A 17,798-nucleotide genomic window follows, 5' to 3' on the forward strand; every position below is an offset into this window, starting at 1 on the left:
CTTAGCTTCTGAGATCAGACATGATCAGGTGCATCCAGCCCTTTGCTCATTTAAAAATACCCTAACCCACCCCAAATGCCTGCCTGAACAACCTCATTTTCAATGTGTGGCGGAAGCTCATTAAAGAGGGGGCATGGCAGAGTTCCCTAGGGAGGGAGTTCCACAGGGTGGGGGCCACCACAGAAAAGGCCCTCTCCCTTGTCCTCACCAGCCTAGCTGTCCTGGCTGATGGGACGGACAGAAGGCCATCCAAGGCTGATCTTGTTGAGCAGCCTGTCTGGTGTTGCTGGATGCGCTTCTTGAGAAAGGGTGGGACAGAACCACATAGGGTTTTAAAGGTCAAAACCAACACCTTGAATTTGGCCCAGAAAACAACTGGTAAACAGTGCAACTCCTTCAGCACTGGAGTGATGTGATCATGCCAGCAGCTGCCTTTAATCAGGAGTCTTCTCAATACAGGCCCTGACCAAGTCTATAATAACATGGCCCCCTGAATATATTTATTTATTACATTTCTATACCGCCCAATAGCCTAAGCTCTCTGGGCGGTTTACAAAGATTAAAACATTTAAAAATACAATATACAGATTTTAAAAGCCAATTCCATTAAAAAAACACGAACAGGACAATATACAAGAACATATGCAAATGAATGCATTTGCAATCTGAATATTGCAGCCATTTCTTGATAGCCTGAGATGGTGACAGTTGCAATACTCCAGTTCAGTAGTGGCCACAGACGGGCCCTTTTTATTCTTGGCCCCCAACCTCTGGAATTCCATTCCAGGGAAGTTCATCCAGTGCCAGCCTTGTTTTCTTTCAGCAACATGTTCAGCAAGGCCTTTTAGATGGATTAGTTTGATATTATGGTAGAACAAACGGAACCTGTAAAAAATGGTGCCATGTATTATCCTCATCCTCTACCAGGAGTGCTCCTGTTCAGGGTTCCAGACCAGTCTTATCCTCCTCCAGGATACTATGGACTGGGTTCACATCTAGACATACTTCGAGTAGCCCCACTAAAATCAGTGGGGCTTAAGTTAGTTGTGACTAACTTACCTACCATTGATTTTAATGGCTCTACTCTAAGTATAACCAAATGTGAATTCAGCCCTCTAAGTCAGGAGTGCACAACCAGTGGGCCACATGCAGCCCCCAAGGCATTTGCTGTGGCCCTCAGGGATGGCGCAAGACCCCCCACCATCTGTGGCAGGAGGACATGTCGCCACTGCTCTGGGGAATGGTAAATACAAGCTGGGACCTTCTGCATGCAAAGCATGTACTCTACTAACTCAGCCATGTGCTCTACCAACTGAGTCCAGAGTAGGGATGGACGAAAGTCACTTACCTGATCCCGAAGCTTGCTTCGCGGTGAGGGGGAGGCGCTCTGTCCCTCCCCCCAAAATTCTGGCCGGGGGGGAGGCGCCCCGTCCCTCTGGCCGCAAAACCTCGTCTCCTGCCGGGACGCAAATGGCAGCGGCCATAGCCACCGCCATTTGCGTCCCTGCAGTCAGCCGTGATAGGCTACATAAATGTTTACGTAGCCTATCAAGGCTGACTTAAAAAAAAAAAAAAGTGCATACGCAAATGGCAGCGCCCATGGGCGCCGCCATTTGCATTCCTTATTTTGGCACGTGTAGTCTACGTAAACATTTAAGTAGAATACAGCGAAAATAAGGGCAATGCTATTTGCGTTCCCCTTATTTTCACCGTAGTCTACGTAAATGTTTACGTAGACTACACGTGCCAAAATAAGGAACGCAAATGGTGGTGCCCATGGGCGCCACCATTTGCGTACATGCTTTTTTTTCCCCAAAGTCAGCCGTGATAGGCTACGTAAACATTTACGTAGCCTATCACGGTGTTTTTTAAAAATCTAGCCATGATAGGCTACGTAAATCTTTACGTAGCCTATCACATTTGTTTGTGTGTGTGTTTTTTTTTACTTGGAAATGGTGGCGGTGGCAGCCGGTCAGAAGACCGGCCGCCGCCACTGCCACCAAACCACCACCGAACCGCCGCCGGAGCCGCCACCGCCAGGGACATTTGAGCAAGATAAGTCCCGTCCCAGGGGGGCGGGGGGCAGACCATTTCTCCACAAATTTCGGGGGACCGAATGCGCTGGCATTCGGCCTCCCTGAGATTCATGGAGAAATTCTCTGACATCTCTAGTCCAGAGTCTAAAACTACCTAGCTTCACTACTGACCATTCCCTCCTGCCGCCACCACCAACCTGCAGGGCTTCTGTGCCTTTAACAGCAGCATCAGTTCAACAGGGGGAGAGCTTCCCAGCATGACACTGCAGTTCTTCGGAAGGCTCACTAGCATAATTTCTGTTTGTGAAAGGCACAAGAGCCCTGATGGAAATAAAGGTGGCAATCCTCGCTGAGCTAGAATTAATTAACTGATTTGATCAGTCTTCAGGATAAAGATGACTAATGTTCCCCATGACATACTTCAGAAAGGCATCCAAGGAATGAATTGGTCACCCTGAATTAAAACTGCAAACAATTTGTCTGGGTCTGTGCACCACAAATGTTTTCTTCCATCTTTCTATGATACAGAGGTACTAGAAGAGGGGTACCAGCATCTAGATCTCCATAGAACTCAGCTTGGAAGGTGGCAAGAATTATTTCACACTGGATTTAAGCCTCAAATAGCCCAGAGCCTTTTTTTTTCCAGACCCTATAGATGAGAGAGAGGCAGAAGATTCCTCCTCATTGAGGGATGCCATAACTCTGAACATACCTTGATTTATTTATTTGAAATATTTTTATCCTGCTTCTCAGCCAAACAAGCTCTCGAAGTGGCTTACATATACTCAGTAAAACAAGACAGTCCCTGCCCACAGGCGTACAATCTAAAAAGACATGACACACAAGGAAAAAGGAACAGGGAGGGAAGAGGAAAACATTCAGCCTTTCAGCAGGGCTGGTGGAATGGCTCCGCTTCCTCTGTCATCTCCCTCAGTACAGCCTGCTAGAAAGGCTGCTGGTGGTGGTGGCAGTTGAGGGAGGAGGAGACTTTAGTTTTTTGTGTTTGTTAACTTCTAGATCGACCTTCGAGACGATCCCAAAACCTTGACTCGGTTGCTTTACATGAAGGAGAAGCCCCTGACTTATGAACATGGCATCAAACTGGCTAAAGAGGTACAGTTTTCATTTAACCCAATTATAGGGCAGCTGTTAATATGTGCAGAACTAAACTAAAGGTCGTTCTGCTTATTTGGGGTCCATTAAGAACATAAGAAGAACCATGCTGGATCAGACCAGGCTCCATCCAGTCCAGCATTCTGTTCACACAGTGGCCAACCCACTGCCCACAGGAGACCCGCAAGCTGGACATGAGTGCAACCGCACCTTTCAGCCCATGTTCCCCAGCAACTGGTGTACATAAGCATACTGCCTCTGGTACATTAATTGAGGATGCCAGAGATCTTGGTAGATCAGCCTGAAAAATCCAAAAGAATATCCATATAATAAAGCTTTTCTCATTTCAGTGCCTGATACTTAGCTCTTTAGCTTACTTTCACTGTCAAAAGGGTTCGCTATGACATGCCTTACATTTAGCGTTGGCTCAGTAGTGGTTTTCTTTACATCAGCGGGGGGGGCAGCTTTCGGGGATTGGTGGGCTGCACTGCCTGCCCCCCTCGGAACAACTGGGGGTGGCACTCCTGCCACCAAATTTGCTGCTGAAATTGCTGTGCCATGGCAGCCAAGAAACCATGGTTTTTCTGCCATGGCAATTTCAGCAGCACTGGAGGACCAAAAGGGCCAGGGGGCGCATGCAGGCCGTATAAGGCCCACCCCGATTTACATGTATGATGTTGATTTTATTGCCGCTATTGTAGATTTTGCTTCCTGCTTGAGTTATGTATAAGCTTTAGGGAGCAATCCGATGCATATTTAGACAGAGAAACAGCATGGCTGGCTGTGGAATGCTGGTAGTTGTAGCCCTTTTCTCTGTCTAAACATGCATCGGATTGTGCCCTTAATTATTTTATTTTTGTTACTGTCCACGTTCATGCTGTTTTACCTTGCGGGTGGGGGGTGTTTTTGTTTTTTGGAAAAACCTGATGTGAAAAATTTAAAAAATAAACAGAGAATAGAATAGAATAGAATAGAATAGAATAGAATAGAATAGAATAGAATAGTGGGCCAGTGAGGGCAGCACTACATATTATGAAAGCTGCACAAAACACCGGTGTTAAGCTGTAAAATTGGGGTACCCTAAGGCTTAATCTCCTGCTCTATAGGAGTTGAAGGAGACCACTGTAGGCAGAGTTATTTGTCATGAAAGTCAGTTCCTACCAGAAAGTTTTGTCCGGTTTGCACACTGCATGTGGTGGCCACTTTCACATCACTAAAAAACAGGACAAAAGAGGGCACTGGTCTGCATAAAATTTGCACATCCTAATTAGAGATGTACAATTTCTGTTGAAGCCATGGAAAAAAACTGTTTTTTTTCCGGGAGATTTTGGGGGGAAAATGAAATTTTAGGGAAAAAAAATAAAAATAAGCAATACTTATGTTTTTAGGACTCTTTACAGATCTAAAATCACTTTGTTGCTTTAAGACAGCTTTCCCCAACCTGGTACCCTCCAGATATTTTGGATTTCAGCTCCCATCAGCCTCAGGCAACATGGCCAATGGTCGGGAATGTGGGACACTGTAGTCCAAAACATCCAGAGGGAACCAGGTTGGGGAGGGATGCTTTTCTGTTCCTAAAGCAGCTTTTCTGTTCCTAAAGTTATTTTATGTATGACTTAGTTTGCTCATAAAATTATCATTATATTTTAAAACTTTTAAAAGTAAACTAAGTTAGTAAATTTGTATTGCCTGAATAGATTAGAACTACATTAAATGACTGCTACAGCATCAGAAACATAGGACTCCGTAGAACAAAACCCATACTGTCAAGAATGTACATTTACTGTCAAGAATGCAGCGGTGGTGACTCTACTCCCATGCTGGGAAACTGAGCATAAATGTCTATCAGTAAAATATACTTTAGATCAATAATTTTAATGAGGAATGAAAGAACTAACTATACTGGGAATCTTACAGAGAGGAATAAAAAATATTTTCCCCCGTGGCTTCATTATTTCCAGACATTTTACCTCTCTAGTCTTTCTATAAAAGACTATGTTCTTATCACATAGGTTTTAGAAATCATTTTGGGGGAATATAGGCTAGCTAAGCATATAAATACTTCATCTTAAATTCTAAAAGAAAATATTTCATCATCCAACACTGTTCAATTTGTCCAATTTTCAGGGGGGGGGACAAAAACGGTCCTTGGAAAAAAAAAAACCAGAGGAAAAAGTTTATTTCCACATTTGTGTGGGTTTGTTTCCGGGCCTGCGCATGTCTAATCCTAATGGATATATAGAGATGCACAGAAGACTGCAACCAGGTGAGCTGTGTGCCTTCTGCTCAATCTGCTATCCAGGTGCTATCCATGGATGGGCAGCTTCAAGGCTCCTGTTCTCCCTTCTGATGGATCTTTATCTTTAAACCAAGCTTGGACCGGACAACCCTTCAAACAGAGGAGAGGACCGTCCTCTGTAAAGCAGGACACATGGCCACCCTACCTCCGCACCTTCCTTGTAAGCTAGGCCCACCTTACAATAACATGTCCGTAAAATATGCATGTATACCTGTTTCTATAAGCCATGTAAATACATCTGGGATACCTGCGGTTTCCTACACATGTGTGCACACTTTCTTATAGGTACACATACATGCCTATTTTGCTTCCATTTTTTGCACATCTGGGGCAAAAAAAAAAAAAGCACTAGCCTTAACACTGATACCGCAAGCACGCAGGAATCATAACAACATGTAGTGCTGCCCCTAGTGACAGAAGATGGGAAGGATCCAACAGTACACTCCCACTGGCGCTACTGACATTATGCTAGTGGAAACCGACGCTTGCGCAACGTCAATAGATCCTCTTCAGGTGTCCTTCTCCGGGAGCCCCTGCCAAAGGAAGTGAGGCGGGTGGCTACCAAGAAGAGGGCCTTTTCTGTTGTGGGACCCCAGCTGTAGAATGAGCTTCCCAGAGAGGCTCGCCTGGCACCTACATTGTGCTTTTTCCAGCTCCAGGTGAAGACCTTCTTATTTTCTCAGGCATTTCTGTTCTTTTAAATGTTATTGTATTTTAAATCTCTGCATTGCTGCTCCGCATTGTTTTATTCTGGGTTTTCCTTTTATACTGTAGTTTTAAACTTTTAAATTTTATATTGTATTTCATGCTGTATTTTGTGGTTTTCATTGTTGTGAATTGCCCTTCGGCTATTGGACGGTACAGAAATGTAATAAGCAAGCAAATAAATAAATAAAGTAGTGCGACAAGTTTCCCAGGCTAGCAAGCACTACTGACGTTGTGCAAATGTCACTTTCCACTAGCATAACATTAATAGCACTTTGTGGGAGCTCAGCACTGGATCTTCCGCACAGTTCTCATTCTAACTTTATTTGAGTTTTGGAAGAAAACTAATCTCAGGTCTTGTTCAGACTAAAGCAGCCTTCCCCAGGCTGGTACCCTCCACATATGTCAGACTGCCATGTTGGCTGGGAATGATGAGGACTTGCAGCCCAACACCTCTGGAAGACACCAGGTTGGGGAAGACCTAAACAGGGAACTTCAACTTGTGCAGGGGGCAGGAAGCCATGCACTCTGGGCCCCGTCCCCTACCTCCCCGTTCCCATCTGCTCCACCCCAGACCTCCCCACTCAATGCAGGAAAGTTAAGAAGATCCCTGCTGCATCAGACCAAGGGTCCATCTAGTCCAGCATCCTGTTCATGTAAATTCGGTCCTGTTTAACCTCAGAACCTGCACCAAATGGGTCTGAAGCATCCCGGTGGGTAACCAAGCTAAACCCAACAGACAAGCATCACTACAGACAAAGTTGTAAATTGAAATCTATTTAAGGCTTTATTTCAGAAAAATTCAAAATATAAAGAAAGTGGCATGGTGGTTATATGAGCGCTAGAAACTTTCTCTAGAATTACAGCGAAAGAGAATGCAACAAAAATAGAAGATTAATTAAAAGAATTGCAATTGCCAAAGCTGGTATTATGAATGTGGCTAGTAAGATAACAGCTTGAGCTTCTAACATTGTTATGACTCCTCTTTCCAACTTTCTCCTGTTTACTACCTGCAGTTTAGGGCTAAACTAAAACTAAACTAAACTTAACAAAAACATCAGTGTTAACTCTCCCATTACTTCCTCCCGCGTCTTACTTGAATATAAAAGCTACGCTAAAGCATTACTAGGTTGCTCTAGGCATGTGAAGAAGAGAGGTAGAAGTTAGAGTGAAAGGAAAACCCAAGACCTGGAAATAATTCCAAATGCCCATTCTGAGGATGGAATTCCATATCCCATCCTCAGAAATAACCTCCAAGTCTCAAGCTCAGAAATAACTCTAAGTCCCAGACTCAGAAATAATTCTAAGTTCTACTTTCAGAAAATATTCCGAGTTCCAAAGTCTAAGATTCTAACGAGGTCCATAGTTACCCAGATCCTTGGGTCTGGTGGCATGGAAGAAAGAGTGAAGTGAAGTAACAGCAGCAGCAATGAGCTCTCCTGTGCTTTTATACACTTGCTCTGGTCAAAGGAGCAATGGAGCATTGCCCCAAGGAGTGTTGCCCCAAGGAGCAATGAGACAACCATCTTCCAATCAAAATGGGGTGCACGTGGTTAGAACATTAGCTCACCAATCAGAAGTAAGGTGTCTCATCTATCTCCCACAATTTCATGTGTTTGGGGAACATATCTGGCACCATTACAAACGGGTTACTTTGAAATGTCCCAGAACATGGCACAAAGTCTGCCATCTTGGCATGTTATCTTGATTGACGCATTTCTCCTTGGTATATCTTCTTTGAACTCCCCGTCATCTTTGGCCATTTTGGGTCATATCCGCCAAACACCTCCTCCCCGTTGTCACTTGTGCTCAGGGCTACAGCTTTCCCCGCCCACCTAGCGTCGAGTAAGGACATTCTCTTATCAGCAGGTGTACACCACGAAATGTCAAAACAGTACTTTTCCTCCTCTCAGTAGGCATCTGAGCATGCTCAGTTCTTCTGGTCATCTCGCTCATATACTCTGCCAGCACATCGTGGCCTTGAGCAAGCTCTGTGAAGCCGCTTGTAAAGACAGCTGCATTTTTTCCCTTTCTTCAAAAACAGTCCTGCAAAATCTTAGCTAGAGTCTCAGTTAGTGAAATAATATCAATTTGCATAGAATCAAACTTCAAGGTCTTCTCGCCCAGGGGTCAAGAGTCTGGAATATAAAACTGGTTACGAGTCTGGAATCTTTTAGGGGCTCTTCTTATAGGTCTCCCCAAAACCCTCAGGTTCAACCATTCCAGATCAAATTAGCCATCTTTACTCTTTGTTAACCCTTTTAGTACCAGATTAACAGTTCACACAGTGGCCAACCAGCTGCCCACAGGAAACCCACAAGCAGGACATGAGCACAATAGCACCCTCCCGCCCTTGTTCCCCAGCATCTGGTGTACAGAGGCATACTGCCTCTGAGACTGGAGGTAGAATCATACAATCATAGAATAGTAGGGTTGGAAGGGGCCTACAAGACCATCAAGTCCAACCCCCTGCTCAGTACAGGAATCCAAGTCAGAGCATCCCCGACAGATCACTGTCCAGCCTTGTCTTAAATGCCTCCGGGGTGGGAGGTGCCATATAGCCATTAGGACTAGTAGCCATTGATTGCCTTCTCCCCCATGTCCATGTCCTCTTTGTGAGCTGTTCCTGGTTCTGCTTTGGGGAAGAGGATGCTCGACTAGATGGACCAAAGTCGGGAGTGGAGAGGTTGGGGCTAGCACATGTTGGCCACATGCTCCCTACATGAGTTGGATTTCCATGTTTAGGGAGGGTGGATCTATCAATGGCTATTGGTCATAAGGACTATATGGAGCCTCCATCTTCAGGGCACTGTACCTCTCTCTCAATTACACATTGCTGAGGACCAGTAGCAAGAGAAGGCTGTTGGCTCTGTGTCCTCCTTGTGAGCTATTCCTGGTTGGCCACTTTGAGGAACAGGGTGCTACACTAGACAGACCATTGAGGCGATCCAGTGGGGCTCTTCCTGTGTCCTTACCGTCGTCATCATCCATCCCTGTTTTCCTCTCTCGTTCAAGATCGGAGCCCAGTGCTACTTGGAGTGCTCAGCTTTGACCCAGAAAGGCCTGAAGGCCGTCTTCGACGAAGCGATACTCACCATCTTCAGTCCCAAGGCCAAGAAGAAACCATGTGCCAGGTGCTGCAGCTGCTGCGCGGTCGTATGATGGCGCCTGGGATCCACGTGGAACTGTGCTGGCGTTTGGCCAAAGCATTCCCACCCTCCATGCCACACCTGCACAGAGGGACATGACCAGAAAGGAGCCGTTTTGTTAAGAGGCTCCTCCCACACCTGCGACTCCTCTAAGGGCATCCCTGTAGCTTTCTCATGCCTTTCTCGCTTTTTCTAACCAGTGCAGAGCTGTATATACAAGCACCCAGGCCCATACTGTGACAGTTTTCCCTGAGCAAGCCATAATATAAAGGGAAGCAGCTATGAGAATTCTTCCTGCAGTCAGGATCTATGATGGGCCAGAAGGAAAACCAGCGTATCCAAAGATCCTGATCCTGCAAAAGAGCCGAAAGAAACTGGATTCACTATTTGTGGCTTGCGGCAAGCAATAACCCGATCTGCTCCAGTATAAATATGCAATAATTATTGAATGGCCAAAGTACGTAGTCGACTTTTTAGGAGTTGATTATGTTAAGATATAGATGAAATGTAGGAGACCTGTTTGAATTGCATCTTTACAGATGTTCCCTGTTTTCAAAAGATGCTTTTAAAAAGGAAAAAAAACCAAATGACATGGAAATGGAATTGAAGACACATTTACTGCATTTTTTCTTCCTTTTATATCTTATTCAGCATAATCCAAAGAGAGAAGCTACCAGACTGTATTGGCATTTTACCCTTCAGCATGTTGGGATGCTTTTCCTTCTCAATGAAATATGAAGCCGCCTAATGTTGTATTTGTAAAATTTGTTTGGAATTAACAACGGCCAGGATTTGGAGGGAGCTGCATGGATGTTTTGCAATCTAGTACCCCACACACATGCTCACGCATGCACGCACGCTCACAAGACTTTCATTTTTAGTTTTTAGAAGCCGCAGGCTACAGAAAATCTCCAAACTGCTGTTTCAGCAACCCACAATTCAGGAGGCAGTTTGGGGACAAGACACAAACATTGTTCAAAAGGGAAATCGGGGGGAAATTGGTACATGCAAACACACACCAGGAGCTGTTGTTCGAATCGCCAAACTGCTTTTTCATTGCCAGCACAGAGATGGTGGCAGAGTTAGCTCCAGGTTTTTGGAGGGAGGGAGGGTGCTTGTGCAAGGTGCCCTCAGTAGAATCTTAGAATAGTAGGCCTTTACGTGCCTATTATGCAGCTATTGTGCCTGATCTCAGAAGCTAAGCAGGGTCATCCCTGGTTAGTACTTGGATGGGAGACTGCCTGGGAATCAGGCTTCCTGCATTGAGCAGGGGGTTGGACTTGATGGTCTTGTAGGCCCCTTCCAATCCTATGATTCTATGATCATTCTATGGTTGAAAGGGGCCTATAAGACCATCGAGTCCAACCTCCTGCTCAGTGCAGGAGGTCCTCTTCTCTGAGTAGACCCCCTCCCCTTCCTCATAGGTGTTGCTTCTGCCCATTCACCAGTCTTGTCCCTCTGGGCCCAATCCACATCACCACCCAGAGGGAGAGAGAGCGGTGAGTAGAGGCTGCTGCGAAGTGAGTGGAGGAGGGGGCTTGGGAAGCTGGCAATGGGCCTCTTGCTGGGACATGATCGGCTGCAGAGGCCAGATAGGAAGCTGCCTTATACTGACTCAGACCATTGGTCCATCTAGCCCAGTATTGTTGACACTGACTGGCAGCAGCTCTCCAGGGTTTCAGGCAGTGGTTTTTCCTGCCCCACCTGGAGATGCTGAGATTTGAACCTGAGACCTTCTGCAGGCAAAGCAGGTGCTCTACCACTAAGCTATGGCCCCTTCCCACCAACACCTGATGCGAGCCCTGGCTGGGGGTCCTTAAGTAGTAGCTATCCTAAGAGCGGTAAACCAGATTTGAACAGGGGCGAGCCATCGCTTTTTAATGCTGCTACCAACATAATCAGGCGAAGGTGCTGTAGGGTGGGGGCTCCACAGGGATCTACCCCGTCACTCCATCCAGCAGAGCCAGATGTAAATGCGTCACCTGGGAAACCTCCAGAGGAAAGTGGCTTGTGATTGTTGAACTACGTGGTTACCATTCCAGTTCTCTCCCAGCTAGGAAGCCACCCAAAAACTAGCTACTACAACCCAATGTCTTTATGTTGGAGCTGCTTTCTTTGTCAAAGTTTTCTACAAAACTGTCATTAGAAGGTCCCGGGTTCGATTCCCTAAGTTCGTAAACTTCCTAAGTTTGTAAATGTAATTTCATAAGAGCAGCCTTTTGACATGAGTGTGGTAGGAGAGAGAGAGAGAGAGAGAGAGAGAGAGAGGTGTAAAGCAGCCTAACCACAAAGCAACAAGGAGGCTTCAGGTCCACTATGGATGCAGCCAGTCTTGTTAAAATATATAAGAAAGATAGACTAACAATAATTTCAGAAGATATTTACGACTAAATGTTTCAGGTTCTGCCCTCATCAGTAGCTGCGATGTTACATGGATACCACCTTTGTTTTTGTTTTTCTCTGTAGGACTTTCATCTCCCAGCATTCCGTACTGCTACTCTTGGTAACCATTTAATATCACAGCTACTGATGAGGGCAGAAACTGAAAGATCCACTTCAGATCCACTATGAAAGATCCACTTCAGATCCACTGGATCTTTCAGATCTGAAAGATCCACTTCAGATCCACTTTCAGATCTGAAAGATCCACTTCAGATCCACTATGGATGCAGCCAGTCTTGTTAAAATATATAAGAAAGATAGACTAACAATAATTTCAGAAGATATTTACGACTAAATGTTTCAGGTTCTGCCCTCATCAGTAGCTGCGATGTTACATGGATACCACCTTTGTTTTTGTTTTTCTCTGTAGGACTTTCATTTCCCAGCATTCCGAACTGCTACTCTTGGTAACCATTTAATATCACAGCTACTGATGAGGGCAGAACCTGAAACGTTGAGCTCTAAATATATTTTGAAATTAGCCTGCCATTAGTTTATCTACCTTATATGTGTCTGTAGCCTTCTTTGACTAAATTTGTGCAGATTGCTTGCCTAGATGCCCCATGGTAGTTATCAAAAGCTTTGTGGGGTGTCTGAGGATTCATGCACCATGAGAGTGTTCACAGTGCCTTATGTGGGCTGCCACATCGCTGCTATGCAAAAGGGCCGGGGAAGGCTCAGGAGACGGGGATATGCACCAACCATCCAAGCATCCACACAACAACTTGTAGTAGCAAAGAGCTTCGGCTATGAATAAGGAAGCCCTTGGCTCAAAACTCACCTCTGCTTCACTGCACTCACTAGATGGGGCCTTAGGCAGCCAATCTGCCTTTTCTGTCCCAGGCAGGGATCTCAGCCAGGTGTGTTTCTAGCCCAAACAGGGGGAGGGTGTGCTAGACACGAGTTCAGGTTCCAGCACAGGAAGCAAGACAAAGTCCAAGCAAGCAGAGGTCAGGTTCCAGTGAGGCAAAGTCCAAGCAAGTGAAGGTCAGGTGCCAGCAAGGCAAAGTCCAAGCAAGCGGAGGTCAGGTTCCAGTGAGGCAAAGTCCAAGCAAGTGGAGGTCAGGTGCCAGCAAGGCAAAGTCCAAACAAGGTGGAGGTCAAGATCCAGTAATGCAACGCCCAAACAGAGCAGAGGTCAGGTCCCGGTAAGGCAAAGGAAATAGCACCTGGGTGGGATAGGTGCCTGAGAAGCTCAGGCTGGGAAATCATGTCAGCAAGCTCACAAGTTCCTTCCGCATTCAGCAAACCCAGACCGAGCCATAAACAGAGCTGCAGCACGGTCCAGGCGGCCAGCTCTGCCCCTGGTGAATGACGCCTCTTTGGTTCAAGAGCCCTGGCCTGCTCCAATGACCACTGGGTGTGATGGCACAGGGGAGGACATGTTTCTCCTGGGGTTCCTGAGCTGGACTCCTCCAACAGCATCACAACCTTCTCCAGCCAGAGAAGTGCCGGCAAAATGGGCTCTTCTTGCGCTGGAGCTTCTGGGGCGGTGGGGATTCGGCCACAGCCGATTCGGAGGTAAAATCTCTCTCTCCCACGCCAATGCCTCCTCCAGATCCACAGCCTTTTCCCAAAGATGGGGAGTCATTGCACTGCCTTGGCCTCAGTCCCCCGTCTGAAGTACAGGGAAAACAGTATTGACCTACCTTATAGGGTCATGGCATACCATGCTGGCTGGGGATGATGGGAGCTGTAGTCCAACACACTTGAGGTGCGCCAGGTTGGGGAATGCTACTTTGAAGCACTGGCAGACAACACAGGGCTAGACAGACCAGAGGTTTGATTCTATAGAAAGTGTATCGACAACTGGTTCCTAACAATGGGTGAACAGCAGAAATGCACAGTGGACGTGCAGCTAAGGGCACAATCCTAAGCATGTTGAGACAGAGAAAAGGCCTACAACTCCCAGCATTCCCCAGCCAGCAGGGCTGGCTGGGGAATGCTGGGAGTTGTAGGCCTTTTCTCTGTCTCAACATGCTTAGGATTGTGCCCGAACCCATTCAAAGTTGTTGGCAGGAAAGTCCTACCCTTGGGAGAACAAGAACTGGAAACAGTCTCCCTGATTCAGAAAACTCTGCATTGCCTCCAGTAACATGGACTTCTTTTACTTATGGGCTTCCCCATTCCCTTCAGAAGATAGCCAGCATGGTCTAGTGCTTAAAGTGTTGCACTGGGACTCAGGAGACCTGGGTTCTAGTCCCCACTTGGCCATGAAGCTCACTGAGTGACTTTGGGCCAGTCACTGACGCTTAGCCTAACCTACCTTGCAGGGCTGTTGTGAGTATAAAATGGAGAGAAGGGGGAGGATCATGTACACCACCTTGGAGGAAAGGCAGGATATAAATTTAACAAATAAATAAGAGGGCAAACCCAGGAGCCTTGGAAGTGTACTCCTAATGAATAAGCATATACTTGACAATTCAGCTGGGTGAAATCCTTGTGAAAATGTGCACTGTAAAAGTCATGAAAATAAGATGCCATCCCCTGTGAATCCTTCAAGGGGCGAACTTAGAAGGGTTGAGTAGCCCTTGATCTGCTAGATCAGCCAGCCCCAACCCGGTGCCGTCCAGATGTGTTGGACTTCAACTCCCACATTCCCAGCCAGCATGGCCACCCAGGCCATCTTTCGATAGGAGCAGTTCAACTTTAAGTTTCTCTAAGTGATAATGCACGTGATTCAGCTTCCCCACTGAAAACTTAAATTCAGGGCTGCAGCCCAGGCTCTCTTCCCACTTTCCCCTGCCTTGCAGTCAGCAGGCCTTCCTGGGGGTTTCTTTGTGGCCTGCACACCTTTCAGGCAGCCACAACCCTTCAAGTTTATTCTGGGCTGTTGGCTGGGTTTTCTGAAAACTCCTGGACCCCATAACCTGTTGCGGAGTAAGTTTTGTCTGATCACACTTGAGATAGAAGACAACAGTAAGCTTTAAACTGGGGCTTTACGTAATATTAACAGGCGTCTTTATGTACAACCAGAAGCAGGCCAAATAAGTGGGCAAAAGCGAAATCAAAACTAGCAATCCAACTCCCTACATGCATTGATCATTTAGGACTCAATCCCTATGATGTTTAGGCAGAAAAAAGTCCTACAACTCCCATGCTGGCTGGGGAATGCTGAGAGTCATCAGACTTTTTCTGTCTAAGCATCCATAGGACTGTGCCCTTGGTGACTTTTCAACCAGTTATTTCCCCCTCCATGCAGTGGGTTTGAACTCATGGCTGTTGCTTATTCCAACAACATGGTCTTCTCCATGCTGGGAGTAGCTGTACCTATTGAATTTGATGGGTGCAGATGGGTGAGAATTTACCCAAATTTGCTGCGTTCATATCTGAGAGAGAAAGAACTTGAGGTTTTAAAAATTTGAATGTGGGCGGGAGGGAATGAAACTGACAGATTTGCCCATCTTTAGGGGTGAATGCAGCCCTGCTGACAGAGCTCCTCTCTGAGGACAGAGCAGGGCTGAATCTACCCATAGCAGTTATACCGTTTTCATACCATTATCATATCAATGAAACCAAGGGTGTAGGGAGGTGGTGGGCTCTCTCACACTGGAGGCGTTCAAGACAAGGCTGGACAGCCACCTGTCAGGGATGCTCTGACTTGGATTCCTGCATTGAGCAGAGGGTTGGACTCGATGGCCTTGTAGGACCCTTCCAACCCTACTATTCTATAATTCTATGATTCTATAACTATTGGCACTCATGACACCAATGGACACCAATAGTTATAACGGTATAACTGCTATGTGTAGATTCAGCCCAGCACTTCCACAAAACCCTACAGCCCATCAAAGGCCAGCTAACAGACTACAGGTTTGCAGCATAATTTCCATTAAGTTGAATGTGACTTTCTCCCAGGTAAGTGGGTATAGGATTGCAGCCTTAATCATTTCTGATAGAGCCAATTATTTGAAAAGTTAGGGCTGCAGGTGCTGCTGTAGAAGAGGCATTCTCTTTCCCCTCTCACACAGGAGTAAATGCTACTTCTCAGGTGGTGGCTGTGGTGACACATTTGTGCACTCTAGGAATGGGGGAGAATTCTGTTTGGTCCGCACTGATTAGTGACCCAACCAATCCACACTTCCTAGGCTAATATGCAGATCTGGACACCTTTATTCTTAAAGGACCACTTTCACCTGTACTAACCTGCCTGCACTCTGAGGTTATCAAAAGAGGGACTTCTCACTTGCCTGCTACCAAGAGCAGTTAGCTTGATGAGTTCAAGGGAGAGGGCCTTTTGGGCAGTGGCTCCACAACTCTGGAATGAGCTTCTATCAGGGGTTTATCAGGCCCATTCTTTTCAGGCTTTCAAGAAAGCTCTGAAACCCATCTGTTTTTGCTGGCCTGTTTTAAATTTTTGGCCTGTATGTTTTATTTATAATCGCAGGTTTTTTTAATGGAATTGTATTGTTTTGTATGGTTTTATGTTGTACACCATCTTGGAAAGGTCCCACCCTTAAAGGCGGCCTAACAGTATTTTTAGATAAATAAATACATCCTTCTGATTATGCAGTTCTTGGCTCAAAAATTATGTACAAAAATGTGTATATTAGGGGACATTGCATGCAAAAATGCATATATAGAGAAAGATGTGTTAAACTGGTATATTCAGGAAAGATGCGTACAAAAATGTGTATAGTAAGGGAAGATGCAAACAAAAACAAATGCCAATTTTTGTGCAGGTTTCTTTTGAGGGGGGTGGGAATGCAGAATCATGTGAAAATTGGATGAAACAGACTTATGATTGAATATACATGAAACTGACACAGACCAGATGCAGACTGATTCACCTAAGGATCCCAGAAAGTCTCCTATCAGCTAACATACAGAGACAAGCGCACAAATAGAACTACTCCACGGATCTACAATAGCTTCACTTGAAGTTGCCTTCAAGTCCTGCTGAACGTTTTGAACGTGCTCAAAACTACAGCAGAAAGAGGCCAAATCCCAGTAAAATCAACCTGCCACCGCAGGAAAGATGAGTTATAAAAGGTTAGATTGAATTAGGTCCCGTAATATGTGCTGGCAAGATGTCTGTGGTAAACTGCCTGACTTTTATTGACATTAAACTAATTTATTGCAATCAGAACAACTTTTATCCCCTTGCAATTGTTGCTTACGCAGCAATTGTAAACGTCTCCATAAATGTGTAGCATAAGGAGCTACAGAGTCCTGGCTAATTAAACCAAGCCATCTCTTCTGGACAGCAAGAAACAATCCTCCTCCAGCTTGTTAAAATGCAAGTGTTCCTTTAATTAAGCAGAGCAAATGCTTTTTGTCTTGATTGCTTGGTGTTTTAAAACCAGCATGGATCTCGGAGGCCCTTGCAGTACGAACAGGCCCACCATCACCTAGTGGAAAAGGAGGTAAGAGGAGGCTGGGCTAAGCAGGGCAGGAAAATGCTATGGCTTCAGTTACTCATCCTTAGGCACAGCTGGGTGGCCACTTACACATCACCCCAAAGAAGGACAGAAGAAGACAGCCTGGCCACCAAACTTCTAGACGTGTTTTTTTTTTATATGGATCAACACAGATGCCACAACTGTCATGATGAATAGCTGCACTTCAAAATTTACGACTGCAGCACTGTTTAACCCAGAAGCAAAGGCTAAATGGCTGGATTGTATTCAAGAAGATCCGTCATGCCAAGCTCCTGAATGATTTCTGACAGCTCCCTATCCCACGAGGTGGTCTTTTCTTAAACACAACAGGCAAGGTAAGAAGAGCTGACTTGTTTCAACAGAGCTGACTCTTAAGAGGTGTAAATCAAAGCAGATTCCCTGTTCTTCTGCCGAGACAATGCAACCGTAATCTGCAACTAATGAAAGAACTGATTTGTCCACAGAGCCGTCGTGGTGGCAGCGTCTTTCTCAGACACACACTCAGACTTCCCTGGTACGATCACTTCATTGTGGTTTCAGCCTGGCTGAATTCATTTTCGACATGCTGCTTACTTAGTTCATTTTCAGCTTCTGTCATTTCAACTATTATAAACTCCCAATTTTTGTGAACGACCCAGAGAGCTTCGGCTACTGGGCAGTATAGAAATAAATA

General features: G+C 45.7%; 1 protein-coding gene across 2 annotated transcripts in view; it reads left to right on the forward strand.

The window, feature by feature from the left end:
- Positions 1-17,798, forward strand: part of RHOJ (ras homolog family member J) — a 122,001-nt gene that overhangs the window by 95,501 nt on the left and 8,702 nt on the right. The window contains exons 4-5 of one of the 2 annotated variants that reach the window (XM_084836696.1): positions 3,054-3,149; positions 9,169-10,055. In XM_084836696.1, the coding sequence (XP_084692822.1) occupies positions 3,054-3,149; positions 9,169-9,315 (243 nt within the window). In that variant the 3' untranslated portion in view covers positions 9,316-10,055. Of the gene's footprint in view, positions 1-3,053; positions 3,150-9,168; positions 10,056-17,798 lie in introns of those variants that run through there. The other variant, XM_084836688.1, reaches the window with a different exon arrangement.

This window comes from Heloderma suspectum, chromosome 1 (genome assembly GCF_057233095.1).
Source record: "Heloderma suspectum isolate Gila_16-S chromosome 1, 16-S_ref, whole genome shotgun sequence".
Taxonomy (NCBI): Eukaryota; Metazoa; Chordata; class Lepidosauria; order Squamata; family Helodermatidae; genus Heloderma; species Heloderma suspectum.